We start from the raw sequence: 21,796 nt of genomic DNA, 5'->3' as shown, positions 1-21,796 counted from the left end.
TCTGGCCTGGAACTTGCTATGTAGACCAGGCTGGCCTCCATCTCAGAGATCTGCCAGCCTCTGCCTCCCTTAGCTGGGATCAAGGTGTGTGCCACCACATCCGGCTCTCAGTTTACACTTTTGATGAAGTTAATAGTGAAAAGCCCAGGGTACTCTCCTGCCCTATGGCCAAGCTGGCATTCAGGGTGAGGTGAAGCTGCTTAGAACAGGCCCCAGATGAGAGGACAGGTTCACTTCCTTCTATGTACATGCTCACCCAGAATCCTTATCAACAGTCAAGACAAACCTGAGATGGGCGAGTCTGCTCAGCACTCACCTGTCAGGCTTGCTGGCTGGGGAACTGGGCTTCACTGGGCTTGTTGGTGATGGCCGCCCTTGCTTCTCAGTGGTTAGTCTCACTAGCTCCTGCATTCCATGAGAGACAGACAGAGACAGAGAGGGGATGACACCACTGTGCCTTTATCAGGACACCCTGCTTTTGTGTCCACACATTTCCTGTGAAGTCCACATGTGAGGTTATTTGCTTTAGGTAATCTGCACAGCTTCCCAAAGTGCCCCTCATCCTCTAAAAATACCTCTGCAGCACAGTGCAGAGTTTCAACTGTGCCATGGCACTTCCTCTTGGAAGAGGAAATGGTAAGCCCTGGTCTTAAGATGACTAGGCTATGCATAGTGGGGTTCCTGTGCAGTCTGGGAGTGTGGTGAGAGACATTTTTGGTTCCCTAAAGTTGTCATGTAATGTGCACAATGATACCCTTAACCATCCAGCCTCTGGCTTTGGGTGTTTCCCCTAAGTGTGCTGGCTTAGGCTGGGCAGGATCTGGTGCCCCAGGGGACTGGCTGCAGTTCTTGTCAATGGATTTGGAAAAGGGTCATATGAATCAGCATAGAGATGGTTTTGAAGGGAAAAAAAGGTACTTCAGCTGGGGCTCATTCCCCAGTTTGAGAAGATTTCCTGAGCACATGTCCTCTGTGAGGACTGCCGGGGCCACACAAGAGCACGCCACTGCAGGCCCTTGCCATCCTCCTCCCCGCTCCTTTTGACTTCTTTAGGCTTGGATTACCTTGGCTGTCCCACGGTTTCATTCCATATAAATAGATCTACATAGTGTGTATACTTTTGTGTGTGTACATGTACATGCATGTATATACATGTTGTAGCTGTGTGTGTGTGTGTGTATGTGTATAGGTCAGAAGTTAATCTTGGCTCTTGGGGGGGCACTCTCAGGAGTACTCCCCCGGGGTTTTTTTTTTTTTTTTTAGATCAAAATTTAATTTTTGCTTTTGGGTCTCACCTTTCAGGATTCATACCCTTTTTTTTTTTTTTTTTGAGCCAGGGTCTCCCTGTAGTCGCAGCTGGCCTGGAACTCACTATGTAGACCAGGCTAGCCTTGAACTCACAGAGCCTGCCTCTGCTGGGATTGAAGGCATGTACCACCAGGCCCAGCTTCACACCTTGTTTTTTCAGGCAGTGCCTCTTCACTAGAACCTGAAGCTCCCTGAGTAGGTTAGGCTGGCTGGCCAGAGAAGCCCAGGATCCATCTGTCTCCGTCTCCCTAGGGCTGAGATTATAAGCACAGATACTGTGCCTGGCTTTTTATGTGAGTTCTGGGGACAGAACTCAGGTCCTCATGCTTATGTGGTAAGTACTTTTTGAATGAGACATCACCCCAGCTCCACCTTCTTTTAAAAGTTTTATAGAGCTGTAATTCACATAATGAAATTCACTTAGTTTTAAGTGTGTGATTTGAGGGCTTTGGTTCATAGAGCTGTGCAATCTTGATCACTATTGGTTTAGGACAAAAGTTCTGCTCCTGCACAGCCCCTCATTTCTCCACCGCCCCAGGTCTGCCTCCATTGTCTGTCTTCTTTTGCTTGGCACAAGTGGCCACATTTCTGTTCACATGGGTTCAGTGTTTTGGTGTCTGGCTACACAGCTTCCTCACGCTCTCCTGCTGCTGGGCTCTCTTGGAGACGGCTGTGGGTACCAGCAGCGGCAGTGATGGGAGCATGGAGCAACCCTGAGCACCTTCCTAACCAGGGCTGCAACCCTCTCAGACGTGTACAACACCACACCCAAAGCTCCATCGGGCAGAGCCAGCAGAGACTCTTCTAACTACACAGAAACTAGAAAAAAATGATGAACAGACCAAAAGAAATATTAAAGAGAAATTTCACAAATGTGAACGATAAGGTTATGATCCTGAGAGCCTGAGTTTGACAGCAACAAAACAGACACTTGCAGACAAGGGTGGGGCAGGGCAGTGCAGAGGCGGAGTGGGGCAGGGTGGGGGCAGCAGGGGAGTCACTTTGAAGAGCAGGCAACGGTCTGTGGATGACCTACCAGCATATTTCAAAAGCCTCAAAATCTGTTATGAGAATTTTGTCCCAGGAAAATATGGATATGCGTAAAGGGTCAATCACCAAGGATGTCACACGGGGTAAAATCAGGCTGCTCAAGAGCCTGTGACTAGATACTTGCTAGGTCCTGAGTGAGTAGGTGCGACAGAGCCCAACAAAGAGTCCCTGTATGGCCAGTAGGGACAAAGTCACAGTGGGAATCTGGGACACAGTGTGGAAAGATGCTGCAATAATGGTACAAAAGCCCTGCTTTGCTGGGGTACACTGTGTATTTTGGAAATTAAACCAAATTCAGAACATATGTAACAAAAAAGTACAACTGAGGAACCCCTTACCTTCTTGTTTCCTTATATCTTCTAAATCTTCTAAAATGGTCTATGCTCGCTGTAAGATAAAGTGCCTTGCAATAAAACCTGAGAAGCACATCCACTGGCCACACTGAGGTTTGCTCCTTTCTGTGCTTGGAGAACTGTTAGGGCCAAGGGCCAGCAGAGGGCGGGAGCCTTCTGCTTCTTGTCACACAATTCAGAACGTAACATTCAAGCGAGGACACAGGAGGGATGAAAGGAGAAAGCAGCTGGAGTGGGCGGTCTCCTCACCCATCACCTGAGGAGGGTGCTAGAGGGGAGAGACAGCTCATTCTGAAAGACAGCAACCTTGGCTGGATCAAAGTGTCAGAGCTAACTGACATGGAAGCCCCCCTTTCAAGTCCATGTTTGTGTAGCTCAGGCTGACCTTGAACTCTCAGTCCTCCTGCCTCAGCCTCATGAGTGCTGGGATGGTGGAAGTATGCTGTCATGCTAAGCCAAGCTCACTCTCCTAACCAGGGAAAAGGAATGGGCAGAAGTCTGCACGTTTGCATTTGCTGATGCAGGAACCAACTCTACCAACTCTTCCTGGCTTGTGAACAGCTAGAACTAGACTTTGTCCTTCTGGAACAGTAGTAATGACCTCAATTAATGAACGATGAGGCGACAAAAGGATCCTGGGATGACATGCACACGTGCAAGCATGCCCTGGAATTCCAAGACCATGTTATTACATGGTGGATCCTGGGAAAGGGGTAGACGGCCTTTTCTTTCTCTGCCAACCTTCCTGCCCCAACGGAATGGCTTTAGTCTCAACTTGCCTTAACTATCATACACAGAAGGCTCTGAGAACCTCTACCATCTAGGTATCTTCCAACTCCCTGATGTCAATGAGTGCTGGCTACCTATCTATAAGCTGGCCAGGGCCTAGCACCTCATGAAGAGTCAAGTCTCCGGGAGGCAGACTTTCTCAGAGGGACAGTGGCCTGTTTAACTGTCACTGAGTCCCAAGTTAAAAAAGACAAGTTGGAAAAGATCGCTCTGGACTCTTCTGCCAACAACCATAAACGATACCAACTATCATTTTCACTGAAAATCAGCTTTCAAAAGCCAAAAGATACTTGGAAAAGTTTCTCCTAAGAACATGACAGTGTCTCCATGTTCATTTTATTCCTGCTGACCATGACTGAGAGATAGACAAGCTTCAATGACTGCTAACAAGTCAACACACAGCCTCGGGGCTCGAGAGATGCCCAGTTTAAGCCTTCTCCCTACCTACTGAGGCTGAGACAAAGGCCTCCCTGGCAGAGGGGCCTTACCATAAAGTCTCCAGGGACAGCATGGTAGACAGTGTTCCCTAGGTACCCAGAGCAGGAAATTCCACTTCCCTGGATGGATGTACACCAGCCTGCAGCTCAGGTCCCATCTTTACCCTGTCACGTTCTGGCCTGTGGTCTCCTGGGTGTGGTGCTAGGGCACAGGAGGCCTGAGAACGCACACTAAGGCTCAGTCCTACTGTCTGCTTTTCTTTTCATGCTTTAGAAGAGTATCAGGTCTGGTCTTGACATGTGAAGGACACAGGCCAGCAAGGCTGGGGTGGTTTCCTGTGACTGAAACTGTAGGATGCTGTCATCGTGTGTCCAGCCCCAGAATGACTTTTTACAGGGACAAAAAGGACAAAAAGGGATCTTCCCTGTTCACTTGCATAGTTGACAACAAGAGGCAGCAAGATGGAAATGTTCCCACATGCAGCCAAGCAGCACTGGGCTTAGCACATGAGGCACAGCAGCAGCTGGGACGCCCACCCGGTCCTGAGGCAAGACTAGTGAGACAGGAGCACTGCCCAGAAGCTGACGGGCCAGTCAGCCTGGAGTACGCAATGCAGTGACAGAAACCAGAGACCCTCCCTCAATAAGGCAGAAGGTGAGAACTCTCTCCCAAAGGTTGTCCTCTGACTGTCTCATGCATGCCATGGCGCATACACACACATACTCAGGCATGCACGCATACATGCATGCACAAACAAAAAACAAAACAAAACACACAGATTTAAAAAAACAAGGGCTAGCTGGGCGTGGTGGCGCACACCTTTGGTCCCAGCACTTGGGAGGCAGAAGCAGGCAGATCTCTGTGAGTTCAAGGCCAGCCTGGTCTCCATAGCAAATCCAGGCCAGCCCTGACAACAAGGAGACCCTGTCTCAAAAAAGTCCCCCCCCTCAAAACAGAACAAAGGCTGCAAGATGTCTCTGCAGGTAAAGACAATTATCAACCAAGCCTGATGACCTGAGTTCAATCCCCAGGAGAGAACCGACTCCTGCAAACTGTCCTCTGACCCCCACAAAGGTGCTGTGACACTCACACATGCATATGTACACACACACAAAATAAATAAACATAATAATTAAGACAATGACAACCCTAATGATGTAGACTGGGGCAAGAAGCTACAAGGCAAACAGCAGCTGCAGGAGTCACCCAGAAGCCAGGGCCTTGCAGAAGCTCACAGCTCACCGCAGACCTGCTCTGGACCTGTGTGACTCGGCAAGCGTAACAAAACCAAACCAAGTTTCAAGGAAAAAAATAAAGAGAAAGGAAAACTTAAGCACCTGTGATGGACTTCAGCCATGAACTTCATTTAGACACTGATTTAAAGAAGCAAACCTTTTTAGAGGAGCAAACCACACCCTGCAGGCCAAAGCCAGCCCAGGACTTGTTTCTAGGGGGCTCTCAAGGTAGGATTCATTCAAAAACAAAAACAACAAGGAGCGTGTGACTGGTCTGCGGCCTGAAAGGCCTAAGATATTTGCTGTGAGCCCTTCCAGGACAAGCAAGCCTTGTTCCCGGCCTGGCACCATGGTGGTTCCGTGAAGGATGCACCACCTGCAGTTCACACCCTGCGATCCAAGGAGTCAGTGAAGGAACAGAAGACTGGTCATGGGTGGACACGGGGACTGGTGTGGCCCATGGTCGTCCAGACGTCGTCTTTCTACTCACTACACTGTTTGCAAGTGTCTCAAGTTATTTATAACAGAACATTTGAAAATACGCTCAAAAAGGTTAGAGATGGCTTGTAGGGAACGTGAGGCTGGCTGTTCCCACAGCATCTCCTCTTCCTAATCAAGTCCTTGTGGCTCACATGACCAACTCTGGCCAATAAAATGTGGTGGGAATTCTGTGAGGCGTTCTAATCAGCCTCCTTAAAAGGAGGAGCACAGCTTCCCACCTTGTCTCTCTTGTAGTCTGAGGTTAATCATGACGGCTAGAGAGGAGGTGGCTACCTCGAATCAAAAGGGAGAAGCCACGTGTGATGACAGTGGGAACGTGGGACGGCGCATTCCTTATCCCCCTGCAAAAATGTTACACTAGCCCTTAACTGTCTATCTCTGGACTTTATAGACTGAAGGCATGAAAGGTGTGTGTGTGTGTGTGTGTGTGTGTGTGTGTGTAGTGTATACACTTGAGAGCTACAATGTGCTTGTGGAGGTCAGAGGACAACTTGTGGGAGTCAGTTCTCTCTTTCCACCCTGTGGGTTCTGGGGATCAAACTCAGGTCATGGGGTTTGGTAGCGAGAGCACTTACCTACTGAGCCATCTTGACTACAGAAATTTCACACACATACACACACCACCACACCCACACCCACACCCACACCCAGTCTTTTTGAGACAGGGTCTCCCTGCAGTGGGGCTGCCTGGAACTCACTATGTGGACTAGGCAGGCCTTGAACTCATGTAGATCTGTCTGCCTCTGACTCCTGAATGCTGAGATTAAAGGCATGCGCCACCACACCTGCTTAGAAGTTGCATCTTTAAAAGCTGCTACTGTTTGGGTTTTCTTGCTGTCAGACTTAATCCTAATGGATGTAGTCAGAAAACATCCCTTCCTCTAAGTATTCCTTGGCATACAACTTGGTCTCTTCAGATGTTCTGGGTGATGACGCTGAAGTAACAGATGAGTTTCTGCAAGGTCTTCTCCACAGCTTCCAGTGTAAGAAGGCATTTAAAAATTTTCCTTATGTGTATGTGTATGAATTGGTACCCACAGAGGCCTGAAGACGGTGTCTGGCTCCCTGCAGCTGAGGTTACAAGTGGATGCTAGGAACTCAACGTGGATCCTATGAAAGAGCAGGAGGTGTTCATAACCATTAAGTCACTTCTCCAGCCCCATTTTGTTTTAATTATAAAAACTTTGGTTTGTAAGAGTGGTTAGAGACCCGGGGAAACAGGAAGTGCTGACATTTCTAGAAAAGCCTGAGAAGGCAACTCTAAAGTGCTGGGTCTCAGGGTCCTAGGAAAGTGGGAGTTTAACTGGCACAAACAGGAGGTGTGAAATTCGCATGTCTCCCTAGAAGGAGCCTTGCTCCCAGCCAGGACTGGTAAACGTGAGCGTTTCTGATGAAGGTTTCTATGGTGAACAGTGCTCACTCCCACCTGCTGGGCACTCAGCATGTACCAGGTACCTCATGGACATATTAGTCTGTCCTCACAGCTTCAGGGCATTTCTTAACCTTTGAAAATCCCAGAGGAGTCACTTGCCCATGGTTACACAGCTAATGAGTGGTATTTATGTGAAGGTTTACATGATAAACGGATATCACTCATTCAGGAACAAAACCAAAAAAATCTGGCTTTCAAACAATTTTTTCAACCCCCCCCCAAAAAAAATTTCCATTTAACAACTGAATGAACGACTTTGAAGGACGGTGAGTCAGTTTAAAGGAACTTGCCAATGCTTTTCCTCCAAGTGGGATGACAACAGTCCAGCTAGATATTTCTGTGCTGTACCCTCCAGGCCCTCCCAGCTGAAGGAGGCTCCCTTACACATGGGGACATGGGCTTATAAGGTATCCTTGTTCACAGGGACAGTGAAGGAGGCTGGAAGCCAACTGGCTGGGAGGTACAGATGTAGAGGATCCTTTGGACAGTCTCCTAGGAGGGGGCAGTGAAAGATGACTAAGTGCTTGGGTCCAGCGGGCCTGTGTGGGAATCATGGCCTCACCTCAGCTTGCCCACCTGTGGACATGCTTATCTCGGAGGGTATGAGAAAGGAGATGGGCGATATAAAGAAGCACTTACTAATGTTAGCTGTTACTCGCCTGACTCCTAATAGAAGCTTCTAGTAACACAGGTCAGCTGGCCTGTCTTTGCTTAGAGAAGTCTCTCTGACCTCCCTGGGAAAGGCAGGTGATCTGCCTGTTGTAGCATGAGCTCTTTCCTGCAGTGTCCCATCACAGAACTGCAGGTTTCTGTTTGCCAGGGAACTGTAGGCTCCACAAGGCTAGGGCCGGTTTGTTCATCACCAGGCTCCCAGTTCTGTCACACTGTTGGCACACAGGAGGCGCTCAATAAATGCTTCTTAATAATAAATGAGACAAAACCCAATTTATAAGCTCCTCACCTACAGAATCTTTTGTTCTGGCTAAAGTATTTGCGTGCACGTGTGCACACATGTGACACAGTGTGTGTGAAGGGCTTTTCAGGAGTTGGTTCTTTGCTTCTGCTGCTGTCCTGTGTACTCAAGACTAGTGGGCCTCAGAGCATCTAGCCTATCCTCCAGGCTCTGACTTCTCGGCCCTGTTCTGGCTAAAATACTTCTAAAACAACTGTGAAATTATTTACTGTCAAGACACTGGCAAATTCAAACTCCACTGGCTGCACACGTGCTCCTTGTCCCTCTGGTTACTTTGAGAAACAGACATGTTTTCATTCAGACGTGTCTTTCAATCAACACGATGATGTGTTCATGGGTTCTATAAAGAACATCTACTTGGGAACATCACAAAGTTGTGTTTTAGCGGTTCTAATTTTTTTTTAACCTTTCATTGGAATCAATTTGGTAGAAGGAAACCTGAACAATGCCACCTGGAACATGATTGTAAACAATAGCCTTTCCAGGCATGGGGCAGGAAGAGTACAGGGTGAGTGAGATGGAACTCGGCTGACAGGCATGGCCCAGGTCACATTTCATACTGCCCCACTGACCAACTGACCAATTCAGAGAAGCTGGGGTAAAGGCTGATGGGATAATTCAACTGTACCCTAAATTCTTTGTTTCACTAGCCAAAACAGACATGGAGCCTGACAGCTTAGATACTAGGGGAGCAATCAAAGGAGACGGATGTGGAGTCACACCTCCCTCTAAGTGAACCCAAAGTCCCTGCAGACACACCAGCATCGACTTAAATGGTGCTGGGGGAAGCAGCCCCAGGACTTCAGCTAGCACAGTCTATTTGGGAGTAATTTCTCTCCCTAAGAAATGCCTTCTTGGGGCTGGAGAGGTGGCTCGGCAGTTAAGAGCACTGACTGCTCTTGCAGAAGACCTGGGTTTGATTCCCAGCACCCACATGGCGGCTATGAACCATCCTTAACTCCAGTTCCAGGGGAATCCGAAGCCCTCTTCTGACCTTTGTGGCATTGCACGACACGGGTGCACTCACATACATGCAGGCAATACATCCATACACATTAAAAAAAAGAAAAGAAAAGAAATGCCTTCTTGGCCTTCTTTCTATAATTTAAACCCTCTGGGGTCTTTGTTCTGTTCTCCAGGGTTTTGGGGGAACATCTTGTCAAGAAGGTAAGTTTCAGGAACCTCACAGACTACCTGAGTGAGGAAGAAGTCTTTCTGACCTAGGCTAAGTACCTAAGCTATAATTTTGGATTGAAATGACTAGAAAGGAAAGAGATACAGTTTTTCCAAGCCATATCCATACATTTAGCACCACACAACTAATAATGAACAGCTGCTAATACCTAAGAGTTTAGTATATTCCATGTATTGTTCTAGAAACATTATGCATTAACTACCCTAACCCTTCCTGCAGTCCTACAACACAGGGTACTACCATTATACCAGTTCATGGGTGTGTTCATGGGTGTGTCCACCAACCAGTGTTAAGATAAACCATGGTAAAGAATCCCTGAGTAAACTGCTCAACTCTACTAAGTGGTGAGCTTGGGATCCAAAGCTAGCCAGGCTCCTAGGCTAGCCTTTTTCCACTGCCTAGCATGGCCTCTCAGAACAGCAGCAGGTATCCACGTTCCTGCCCACTGCCAAAGCCCTCACCATGTCACACCCTCCCTTCTGTCTTGCTCCTCCATTAGAGGCTGGCCCTAGACCCCAATTCCAGGCCCCCTGTAGCCTTTGTTTCTCACTCTGTGATCCCTCATTTCCTATGAGGCTGCTTTTGATGGATTGGATAGTAAAGCTCATCGTGCAGAGCAAGTGAAGACAGTTTCAAACTGCTCAGTCCTGCTTTTCTACCAGGAATCCCAAGTTCTTATGACATACAAAGGCAATGGTTGATAGACCAACTAGGAGGTTTGCTAAAAGCCAGTGCAAACAATCTCCACTGCATTTTGGCGACTGGCGCACCTGCTCAGGCAGACCTGGGACATAACCACCCACTGAGAAATGAATGCCAGGTGGAGGAAGGGCTGATGGTCTCTGGCAGCCTTTCCAATTATCTGGAGAAGTACTCCAAAGGCTTATAAGAGCCATTCCCACTGGTCCTAAGAGAGCAAAGTAGTTACTGAACAGAACCCACCCACGCCACAGCTGCGGGAAGACACTCATCCTAATGCGCTGTCTACAAGTAAGTTCTTAACTTCTAACAGGCTGGCTGCCTCACACCTCTGCCTAGGACATCTGGAGCCTGTGTCCAGTACCTTCACTCCATCCAGCACAGCCTTGATGACCCCCTTCACAGTTGTCACCATCTCTTTGTCTTCTGAGTTGACTCCTTCCAGCATCACCTGGTCAGACCAGCGGATGAGGTTGGCAAGGCTTTGGTACACACGGCTATAGCAGGAGGAGAGGGCTGAGCTATGGAGAAAAGGAGTTAAAGGAACGTTAGAAACCAATCCAGCACAACTATCATTTCTCTTTTTATAAATCCTCTCCTTCTCCCTCTCTCTGTGTCTTGCTCTGTATTCAAGACAAGCCCTGACTTTCTAGTCTTTCTGCCTAGGCTTCCTGAGCGCTGGGATTATGGATAAGTACCATAGTGCCCCGCCGATCCACGCTTACAACAGATCTTGTTTCCTTTCCCCTTACATCCAGTGAAGACTCTGTGGACGTTTATACTCTAGTCTGTTACAAAGGTTGTTTTGGTGTATTATGTGTGTGGTGTACATACATGTGTATGGGAGTGTGCCTATGCGTCAGAGGAGGATGCGGGGTGTCCTGCTCTATCACACTCATCTTATTCCTTTGAGACAGGGTTTCTCACTGAACCTGGAGCGAGGCTGGTGGCCAGCGAACCCCAGTGGGCCTCCTTAATGCCCCAGAGTGGTTGTGCTTGCACAAGTGCTTTTCCCACAGAGCCAGCTCCCAGTTCCTGTCATAAAACATTTACTTCCCAAATATAACATAAAAATCCCATCATAATAGCTTCTTCAAACTTCACATCCCTCCACAAGACTCTGAGGACATCTCTCTCCTCCTGCCTGTTACCACCCACTGGACTGGGTCAGAGCTGAGCTTCCTGTGTGGATGGGATTGACAGGCATTTTGGATAGCCCACAGAGTCAACAAGTTTGAGGGATTCTGATGACAGGACAGTTCATTACGGGGCTGTAGTCTAACGGAACCCCACTATCCTTGCTCAGCCTGGTCGCTCTCAGTGATGCAGCTCTGGCTGAGTGGAGATGACTTCAGGGTAAAGCATTGGAGGCAAGGTGCGTGAGGGGACCGGTTGTGCTGGGGATGTGTTGGGTGTGTGTGTGTGTGTTGCACACGGCAGCAGGCTCCACATACGTGGTGATGTCACCACATCAAGCAGAAGCCCTTGGATCTGGGAGCACCTTGACAATGTACAGTAGTGGTCCAAATACAAAATTTTTACACCTTCTACAACTTTAAAGTAATTAGAGACAGCTTTCTTCAGGAATTCTAGAAAGAGGTACTTTTTCATTGCTAATTTTATTTATCACAACAGAAGAACAAAACCAATCGCTTCTCCACTGCCGAAGGGGATGGAGCAGATGCTTAGGAACCAAAGGCTCAGTCTAGAGAAAATTCTGTAACACTGTAAGATGTGACTGAAGTCAGTTCTAACACCAAAGGTGTTGAAAAATGGACCCAACAGTGCTCTACCCAGTTCTTCAGCATGAGGGAAGGGAGCCAAGCTTTCTGCCAGTCAAGGCTCCCTCCACCTGTACCAGAGAACAGTCAGTAGCAGGAAAGTGAACTCTTCCAGTCCTCGAGAAATGAGAGGAGCTGGTCAAGAAGCCTGGGGATGGTGTCAGGGGCTCAAATGGATAAGGCAGGAGGGGTGCGGGGCCCTGCCCTCCAGAGGGGTGACCGGCTCTGCAGCCTGTCTGCAGGTGAGGCCCGCTGCCTTCCAGTGCACCTGTGGACAGAGCCCACTGAAGCGGCACACAGCGGACACCGGCAGTGATCGGTGGGTGGGAAAACACTTCTAGTTCATGCTTAATGTTGCTGGTCATCAGGGCTGCAGTTTCCCTGGAGCCCTGAAACCAATGGCCACATGCCTGCCCTCTCCTCATGAGTTGAAGCCATAGGGCTTCTAGAGGAGAGTTTCTATTTCTCGCTCCTTTGTGGCCACACTCGGCTACTTCCCTTTAGCCTCTTTAGGAAATGGTTCGAGATGTTAATTTTTATCAACTGACAGACAAAACATCCCAACTGTCCCCTTGGGGCTGACTGGGTTGCCTAGCACTTGCACCCTAGAAGCTGCCATCCCAGTGACAACACACTGTGACTCCATCCGCCATAGGATTCAGCTAAGCTGACTGTCACAGACTTTCCTTCCCCAAGAGGCCCGAGGCAGGTGGCAGCACGCCAGGGACCCTATCCCCATCCCTTCCCCAAGCAGTACTTGGGATTGAACCCAGGGCTCAGGCATGCAGGGCAAGTGCTCTACTACTGAGCTACAGCCCCAGCCCTCCATCCTTTTTCTTAATGTTTCTGCTTCTGGGGACGTTTGATACCGGCCACACGCCCTTTGCTTTTCTGGTTATCTTCTGACTGCCAATTCAGCTGCCTTTCTCCCAGATGGATCTCAGCTCTTCCTCGTCTTCTTCTTCAGGACTCTGAACAGGACCACTGCAGCTGTCTCATCACTCCCTTCTTCAATGTGAATTACACAATCAGTGCTTTATCAATGGTGGGGAGCTGAGCTTTTCACCTCAATTTTAATTCCTCCCTGGTGGGGACCATCACATGAGAGCAGAGGCATGAGAGCGTCTGGAGAAAACCATCCACATGTCTGATGTTCCCTCAGAGGAGACACTGAGCCTTCCTAGGGCTGCCTTGGGAGAGCCATGGTGCTGACAGCAGCATCAAGTCCAGCAGCACAGGGAGCATCAAGTTAGGCCAAGCCACCATCTTCAGAGGTCAACAGAGTGGAAACCCCAGGCAGAAAGCTTCTTGGAAATAAAGACACATTGTTTTATCTCTCAGGATAACTGTGAACTTCACTGCCAAGCTCTGAAAGAGGTTCGAAGAACAGCCTCATGGGGCTATATGACACTAAGCCAACTAGAGCAATCGACACAGAGACACTCTGATCCTGAACAGGTACCACGGACAAACCTCCAAACTTTCCAGCCTCTTCAGAAAAGCTCCTGCCAGCTTGGAGATTACATCATACTGCTTTCCTTTTTATACTTAACAATGAACATGGGGCAAGCTGCTTGCTAACCTTTAAGAAGAAAATGCACTCTAGCAATCAAAGCCGCTGCACTCAACAAAGTCCTGGCCTGGAACAGGCAAAGGATTTCCTATCTCTTGCTTTATCAGCTGATCATCCCAGTGGTTGAGGACTTGATTGATAGGAATGAGTAAGTGGTGACGGAAGGCTCCCAAGAATGTATCCTACTCAACACAATGGAGAGCTAATGCAAAGGACATGGCCCTGGTTTACAGTGTGGTGGCATCTGCTCAGATGTGGCCAGCTGGCCGGTGCAGAGGCCCCTGGAGGAGCAATGACCTCAACAGGAAGGGTGTGGGTAGGAGCTGACAAGTAGGACTGCTTCAAGTGGCCCAAATCAGGGTGCCTCCAAGCCTCCCACTGCTGACACAGCCATGGCCTTCAGAGGGACTCACCTGTGCTGGATCCGAGGGTCGGTCTGCACCAAGGGTAAGATGGCCTCCAGCACCTTGCTGGCTGACCCTGGAAGCATCTCCAGAACCTTCTTATCAATAGCCATTTTGTCCACAATGGTCTTAAAGTAGCGCAAGGCACTGACAACTTCTTTCTCTTTCTCTTCCAGCCAGCAGAGGTTCTGAAAGGAAATGCCAAGCTTGAGGAGGAGAGAGATTAAAGGGAGCTATTTTGAAAATATAAAATCTCCTGTACACTAGCTTGAGACTCCTGCAAATGGAAAAGGCCCTGGCTGCAGAGACAGAGCCAGGTCGTTTCTCTAAGGAGTGTGATCAGGAGACAGGCCAGACCTGAAGGAAGAAGGGCTTAGGACTGGAAGGGTCATACAGACTTGTGAATTCCCTTCCACACTCTGAGGTCCTGAAGATATTCCCCTCTGCTCTAACTTGCTACCCCGAGAGTGTGCAGTGAAGCCTCATTACTGATGACTTGGGGGAGCAACAGTCACACCCTCATGCATACATATATCCTGGAATCAGACCCAGGATCCAAAGATCTGAGGGACCCACAGGCTGGCAGGGATGTGAGGATTCATAGTCTACTGCCTCAGCACCCCACCCCCCACTAGATTCCCACACTGTCCTGCCCAAGCCTGCAATCCCCCCAGTGGAGTGACATGTGACTTGTAAAGGACCCTCAGTCCCAGGGCTGTAAGGAGAGACAGGGGAGACGAGGATGGCAGAACTTCAGAGACCACTGCAGCAGCTGCTAGCGGCATCACTCTGATTCTGAGGAAAGCCACCCGGAAGGAGAAGAAGACGCTGCCCCCTGCTCTCCAGAACTCACCCTCATTTCCCCAATTCTTTTTCTCCTTGACTGTGGGAGGCCTTGGGTCCACACCCAGCAGGACACACAGCCCTGTTGTTCTTTTCCCCAACCTCCCTCTCCAGTGGCCCAGGTTCCAGCTGAGGCAGGGCAATCAAGAGTCGTCTACAGAGCGGATGGAGCCACGAGCAGACAGTCCACATGAAGAACAGACGACACAGCTAGTGAAGTGAGGAGGCTGTGGATGAGGAGAGCTGCCGCTCTGGGTTCTCTGAGATCCAGAGAGCAAATATAGGCAACTGAGGGCCAGAGATGCTTCTAGGAAATGCTGATTTAAGCAATAATGTATGACTATATGAATGGCAGAAATAGTATAAAAAGTAATTATCATTTTGAATACTAGCTCTCTCCCCAGAAATGACAGGGAATGTCATTTTAAATTTTAAAAAGCTCAGTAGGGGAGGTTATTTCATAGGAACATCAAAAGAAATAGCTAAAAAGAGATGGAATCAAGAGAACAGTACTTCAGCCTGATCATTTCCAAAGGCCTGGTGTAGTTTCTTGGGATGCTGTGCAGACCATGGCCCCACTCTGGTGGGAGGGTGTCCTTTCCTTTGTGCCTTTCATTCCATTTTCCTCCTTTCTCTACCTGACAACTCCCTTCCTCTCTATCTCCAGGCTCTGAGCTTTGCCATCTCACCCAGCCATGGCTAGGGCAGCCTCCATAAATACTCAGGCTGCATGGTGCTGGTAACAGCCTGTCCAGAGCACAGTAGGGCTGCAGGAGGAGGACTAGGGCAGACACTGATGTCTAGGGACATCAGAAAGTGCTGGAAGATAGCAATGATGAAACTTGGTGAGGGAGCAGGAAGTATTTTGAGGATACATGTTTATGTACGAAAGGGTGCAAGGGGAGCGGGGGGTGTGAAATATTTACAGGGTAGGCCGAGGATCAAATCAGCCACACGAGAGCCAGGCTGCCCTGGACACTTAATAAAGAGGCCAAAGACTCAGCAAAGTCAGGTGGCATCTGTTAACTTTCCAGCAAATTCCATATCCAAATTAATGGCCTCTTAGTGCTGTGGATTTCTTGAACCTTCCAGGTGGTAAGCTGTGGCCAGCAGTCAAAGTGTAGGACATACCAGTGAGCCCTGGGAACTCCAGCCACCCAGCTCATAACCTCAGAGTGACAGTGGACATGCATGCATACCCTTCCCAGCCCAGGGGAGCAGCTGCCCCTACTTGCCTCCAAAAGTCTGGCAACTCCCTAGGCCTGGGAGGGGCCTAGATCCAAGGCCAAACTGGGCCCTCCTTATCTGACACAGGTGAACACTTCTGTCCTGTGTTAGTGAAGTCAAACTGGAAGATTGGGGCTGGGACTGGAGCTCAGTGATACAGCACTTGCCTAGGCATGGAAAGGGCAGGGTTCTATCCTTAGCCCGGTAAAACAGACAAACAAACAAAGGAGGAGGCTGAACGAAGGTAAGCACACCATTTGTAACATTTAAGAGGCGCTACAACAGGATCCGAGATTATCTCTCTGCCAGTGATAACACAAAGGATGTAGAAACCTGAGAGGGAGAAAGCACTAGGGTGCAGCTGCCTGAGGGCGTCAAAGACATCCTGAGGGACAGCTTGTTTAAGGGCTGAAGCCACTCCACAGGCACATGCCATTATTACACAAGTGAGGAAACTGAGGCTGCGACTTGGACAGCTGGGCAACATAGCAAAACACCATCACGTTAAAGGAAAAAAAAGTTTGGGAAGAATTAAGAAATGCCTGGAGAGCCCCTGGTTCAAAGCTCTCGTTTATAAATGAGTAAAAGAAGATGGACGGATAGAAACTGTGATTACTCTCCTGCCTGGCAGTGGCCCTGCAGCACCTGCGCTTGGCTGCCACTAAACAGGACAGGCTCCGGAGAAGGAAGGGACACAAACTAGCCATGGTCTTCAAAGCCACTGCCCACAGCAGAGCAGCCGATACCTGGTCTCTAACTTCCGTGCCCTGGTCTGCCTGCAGCCCTGGCCTCTCTGCTTCCTGGAAACCAAGTTGAGTTCCTAGCGCTGCAGGGCAGTGAACCTGCAGGCCTGAGCTGAGCTGAGCTGGGGGAAGCAAATTAGCATCAGCATATAGAAAACTGGAACTAACAACTTAACTCTGCTCCTCTCCTCTGCCCCGACAGTCAGGCCCAGTAAGAAGGTACAGCTAACAGACAGAGCTCAGCAATGCCAGGCTCTGGGGCAAGGGCATCTGTCTGCTTCACATAAGGTCTGCAGAATTGAAAGGGAACCCCTTCAGGAGTCTATTGGGCAGGATCCAGTCACTATCCAGATCCCTGAGGGTTGGAGAACTCAGCCCTGCTGACCCATTTCTAGACACTGCAAACTGATCATGCAGGGACTGTCAGCTTCAGACTTGGAATGTGGCTAAATTTTCTCTACTTTTAACACCCAGCATGCTCACTGCTTGCTTGCTTAAACAGCTGTAAAAGAGTTTACAAACTCATCTGTGAAAGGCTACCATGTCTAAATAAACACAGTTTAGAAAGACAACAGACTACAGTGCAGAGAACAGATCTTAATTAGAAAACCTGGACCATAACCAATACTGTCTGCATATTAGAAATAACAAAGCCTTCCTCCCATGGTTAGAGAGGAGAGTAAAGGAAACACCAGGTGTGAAACCACACAGGACAGGGGCGGGGCAGAGAGACCTCAGAAGGGTGGTGATTGAATCTACTCTTCATGCTGCACACGCCCACGTATTTCAACAGGGGGTCATGCACACGGGGTGAACCAGGATGGATGGCACACACTGCACGCGGTGACAGCATCAATGGCAGATGATGACAGTGGCAGGCCCCCACAAGACTTTCTGGACACCGTCCTCTCTGTCCCTGTGCTGTGGCAGGCCCCGGCACTCCGGCTCTGTCTGGGGGCCTGCACTAAGCAGCAGGTTTGTCCCCACTCTGCCATGCTGGCAACTTGGTTCACAGCACAGCAATCCAACCCCTGTTAAAGGAGCCGTAACAGGTGAGGCTGGGCCTGTAGCTCCTTGCCATGGACCATGGAGTAGGCTTCGCCTCAGCATTGGATGTCAGGGCTGGGGGAAGGCACCCTGAGCACTACAGGCATTCACCACATTGCTGGGTGTCCAGTAGGCCTGCTTCAGCCTTCTGTGGTAACAAATGCCCCGTGGGGTTTGCAGACACCAGATAGAGTGAGCTTTTATGTCAGATTTTCCTCCCTGACTTCTTTTTGGAAAAGGAATAAATAGAGGGAGGATTCAAAGACCAGCAGCTGAATGGTTCCTGTCAGCATTCTCTAGCAGGGCAGTGGTCAATAAGCCAGTTATTCTGTGTGGTCTGGAGGTGTGGGGGGCTTACACTTGGGGGTTCAGCTCAAAAGTGTGCTGTGCACACTGTGACACAGACTAGCCCTCCCTACTCACAGCCTCCCCACTGGAAGCAGCGCGTCTGGTACAACATGAGTACGTCCCTTTGCTCATCAGCAAACAACGCATCCAACAAAGGCTTTCTGGGTTCACAATCTTTATTTTTTACACTTTTAGCTAGTTTGAAAGATACTCTGCTTCTCCACAAGGACAGGCAGTACCTGTGAGTGGCATTAACTGGTGGCCATGACAGCAGTTCTGCATAAATTACCCTTGGCACAGTCACTGGGGATGAGGCTCAACTGGTCTACAAAACCATTTTTAACTTTACACTGTGAACTGCACTTCTGATGTAAAGTAGTGCACCAAGATCATTAATATTTAGGTTTGTAAGCTACTAACACATGCAGTGTAGCCTGCTCTAAAGAAGAGATGTAGTAGTAGGCTAGGCGGCACACACCTGCAGCCCTGCAGGCAAAACAATGAAACAACGAAAATAACAAATATAAAAATGAGGGCTGAGGGTGTAGCTCAGGGGTAAAGCCTCTGCTGTACTCTTAATGTACAAGGCCCTGGATTCGATCCTAAGCAGGAGGGGTCAGAACTCAGGCCGACACGGAGGACAGCCTACGCTCAAACCTGGACATTGCCGTTTGTCCTGCAACTTTTCAGCTAAATGTTTTGTCTTCATAGACTCAGTCTTTTAGGCAGGTAAGTTCTCACTTATCAGGGCTACTGGAAAGAGGGTGTGAAGCACTCAGCACAGGTTGGGAAGAGGCCCTGGTGACATGGCGTCCTTGGCTCTGAGAGCACTGCACCTGGTTGAGACAGCGCCCGAGGCTTTAGAAGCCTGTTCTCTGCCAATCATTCATATCATCTCAGCAACTCAAGGAGAGAACAGCTGTTCTCTGAAAGGTCATAGTTGTCCATCTGCCCCAGTGCCCGCTGGACCGAAACAGTACAACTGACCCCACTCCAGAAAGGAGCCCAAGCTTGAGCTGTGGAGGACTGAGCTCCCTCCCAGACCAGGGCCACTCGGATAAATGCTTTTTTTTTTTTTTATCTTTTTGAGACAGGGTCTCCCTGTAGCCCCAGCTGTCCTGGAACTCACTGTGTAGACCAGGCTGGCCTTGAACTCACAGAGATCCGCCTGCCTCTGCCTCCCGAGTGCTGGGATTAAAGGCGTGCGCCACCACGCCCGGCCAGGGTTATCCAAGCATTTTTTTGAACACTTCAGCCCATAGGTACCACCCAGCCAAGACACAATGACATTGCCACAGGTGTTTTCCATCCCCAAACCATGGACCAGAGTTCTGCAGTAGAAGGCAAGGCAACCCCAATTGTTCTTAACGTCACACTGACCTTCTGCCTCTGAGACCTGGAAGCCACAGCACTGGTGGACATAAATTCTACTGCCTGCTGCTCCAGATCCAAGGGGATAGGGTAGCCCTCTGGTAGAAATCTGTCTCTTGCCTCCTGGAAGAGAGGAAACCTGGATTCCTACAGAGCTTGAAATGACCGTTGTAGGCTGAAGGGAGGGGTTGATGGAATCAACAGCTGTCCACATCTGGCACAGCTGGCCCTGTTGAGGTTACTAGTACTGGGGGATATCTCTGGCTGGAATTGAGGGGTCTTTGAGTTTCAGAGTCCAGGCCCTGAGGCTGAATGACTGCTTCAGGCCATCAGAGACCTGTGTGAGAGTGCCCCAGGGCAAAGTGGGGGCCTCTAGGTAGGAGGCAGCACCAGGTATGAGCACAGCACAGTGCTCTGAGCTACTTTAAATGCCCAGACAATGATACAGAAGGGAGAAAACTGTCCTAGCCACTGACTGGCTGACGAGCAGGACAGGCACTTATCACCCTAAAGGTCCCAGGTCCCAGGAATGGCCCTGGGGAGCACACTCACACACAGTGCATCTCACAGGGGCCACAGGCTGGGGCCAGGAGGAACACCTCAAGAGTCAGCTTACTTTGTTCACGGGCTTCTCTGGAATCTTCACAGACACCTCGGCTGGCTTTCCCTTCTTGGATGGCGTTCTCTTGATTTTGGGAGAGTGGAATTTGTCCATCAGCTTCATGGTGAAGGAGGAGAGATGAGAACGCTGGGAGTCTGGAAACAGAGGACTAGATGTTAGAAGGGCGCAGATGAAGCTGTAGGTCCCTGTAGAAATGAGAGGTGTCCTCAATCTAATGTCTTCTTCCTGAGAGTTTAAGATTTCAATGGAAAGAAATACGGACTCATTCAAACAGCTCTGCTTACATGTTTGGAGTTTTGCAGTTTCTACCTAGGTTAGGGTCATCAGAACTGTGAACCACAAAGGTAGTCATAATGGGTATGGAGGCTGTTGAGGAAGGCCTTGGTTGGTTGGTTTGTTTTTGAAAAAGTCTCACTATGCAGCTCCGGCTGGCCTGGAACTCACTACGCAGACCAGGCTGGCTTTGAACTCCCAGAGAGCCACCTGCCTCTGCCTCCCCACCACTAGCATTAAAGGCATGTGCCACCACACTTTGACTCAAGCTCCTCATTTTTGGTGGTGGGAACAAGTGACACAACACAGGCCAGGCCCCAGAAGTGGCAGCAAAGACACAAGAGAAGAAGGTATTCAACCTTCTGGTGCAGGGAAGGACTGGGTGACATTATTCTAAGAGCAGAACAAGACAGGGAAGTCTGATGTCACCACTTGCAGCTGGCATTGTGCTGGAAGATTTTGAGACAGGGTCTTACTGTAGCTCCAGCTGGCGTAGAACTCTATGTAGACCAGGCTGGCCTTGAACTCACAGAGATTTGCCTGCCTCTGCCTCCCGAGTGCTGGGATTAAAGGCGTGCGCCACCATACCCGGCTCTGCTAGAAGATTCTTATAGGGCAACCAGGCAAGAAAAAAGAACACAAGACCTCCAGCTCAAAGGGAAGCTGTGAGACCTTCTGGTGTCTGACACAGGGTCTCATTCAGCTACACAGTCCAGGCTGGCCTCAGTCCGCCTGCCTCAACCTCCTGAGTTCCAAGGGTGCCATGTGCACCACCACATCCAGCTTTCTACTTCCCGAGATGATTCTGCGTGTGAAAACTCAAGCAATGCACTAAAAAGCTGAGCCAGCTCCGGGCTCTGGTTACAGCCCAGGGCAGAGTGCTTGCCCAGTAGGCCCAAGGCCCTGGCTTTACTCCTCACACCTAAAAAAGAACAACAAAAAACTATTAATACTAATAAATTCAGTAGGGTCACAGGACATAGGATTAATATATAAAAACCAACTGTATTTTTATAAAGGAGCATGACTATTTCAAAATGAAAAATTTTAAATCTTTCATTTATAATATCAAAAAGGCTGGAGAGATGGCTCAGTAGTTAAGAGCACATATTGCTCTTCCAGAGGACATGAGTTCAATTCTTAGCAACCATACCAGGTGGCTCATAATTAATTACCTGTAATTACCTGTAAGTCCAGCTTCTGGGGAGCCAATGTTTCTGGATTAAATAATTAAATAGTTAAAAATAAAAATCGGGCCAGGCATGGTGGCTCATGCCTTTAGTCCTAGCACTTGGGAGGCAGAGGCAGGTGGATCTCTGTGAGTTCGAGGCCAGCCTGGTCTACATAGTGAGTTCCAAGACAACTGGGGCTACAGGGAGATCTTGTCTCAAAAAAACCAATTGGGGAATTTCCCTCATTGGACTGGCCTGTGGCCATGTCCATGGGGTACTTTCTTGATTGCTGAATGATGTGGGAGGGCCCAGCACTGTGGGTGGTGCCACCCCTGGGCAGGTGGGGCCTGTGTTGCATAAGAAGGCAGGCTGCGCTGGGTGTGTTGGCGCAGGCCTTTAATCCTAGCACTTGGGAGGCA

General features: G+C 49.3%; 1 protein-coding gene across 5 annotated transcripts in view; it reads right to left on the bottom strand.

The window, feature by feature from the left end:
* The window catches only part of Rapgef1 (Rap guanine nucleotide exchange factor 1), a 117,673-nt gene that overhangs the window by 40,542 nt on the left and 55,335 nt on the right, over positions 1–21,796 (bottom strand). For 4 of the 5 annotated variants that reach the window (XM_029568764.1, XM_029568765.1, XM_029568767.1 and 1 more), the window contains exons 2-6: positions 19,927–20,066; positions 19,320–19,433; positions 13,741–13,919; positions 10,338–10,494; positions 317–405 (exon numbers count right to left, since the gene is read on the bottom strand). In XM_029568764.1, the coding sequence (XP_029424624.1) occupies positions 317–405; positions 10,338–10,494; positions 13,741–13,919; positions 19,320–19,433; positions 19,927–20,066 (679 nt within the window). The remainder of the gene's footprint in view (positions 1–316; positions 406–10,337; positions 10,495–13,740; positions 13,920–19,319; positions 19,434–19,926; positions 20,067–21,796) is intronic. The other variant, XM_029568766.1, reaches the window with a different exon arrangement.

The sequence above is a fragment of the Nannospalax galili genome, unplaced genomic scaffold (assembly GCF_000622305.1).
Source record: "Nannospalax galili isolate Female #2095 unplaced genomic scaffold, S.galili_v1.0 scaffold300, whole genome shotgun sequence".
Classification (NCBI taxonomy): domain Eukaryota; kingdom Metazoa; phylum Chordata; class Mammalia; order Rodentia; family Spalacidae; genus Nannospalax; species Nannospalax galili.
Note: the sequence above shows the minus strand (reverse complement) of the source record. Positions and strands in the feature narration are given on the sequence as shown.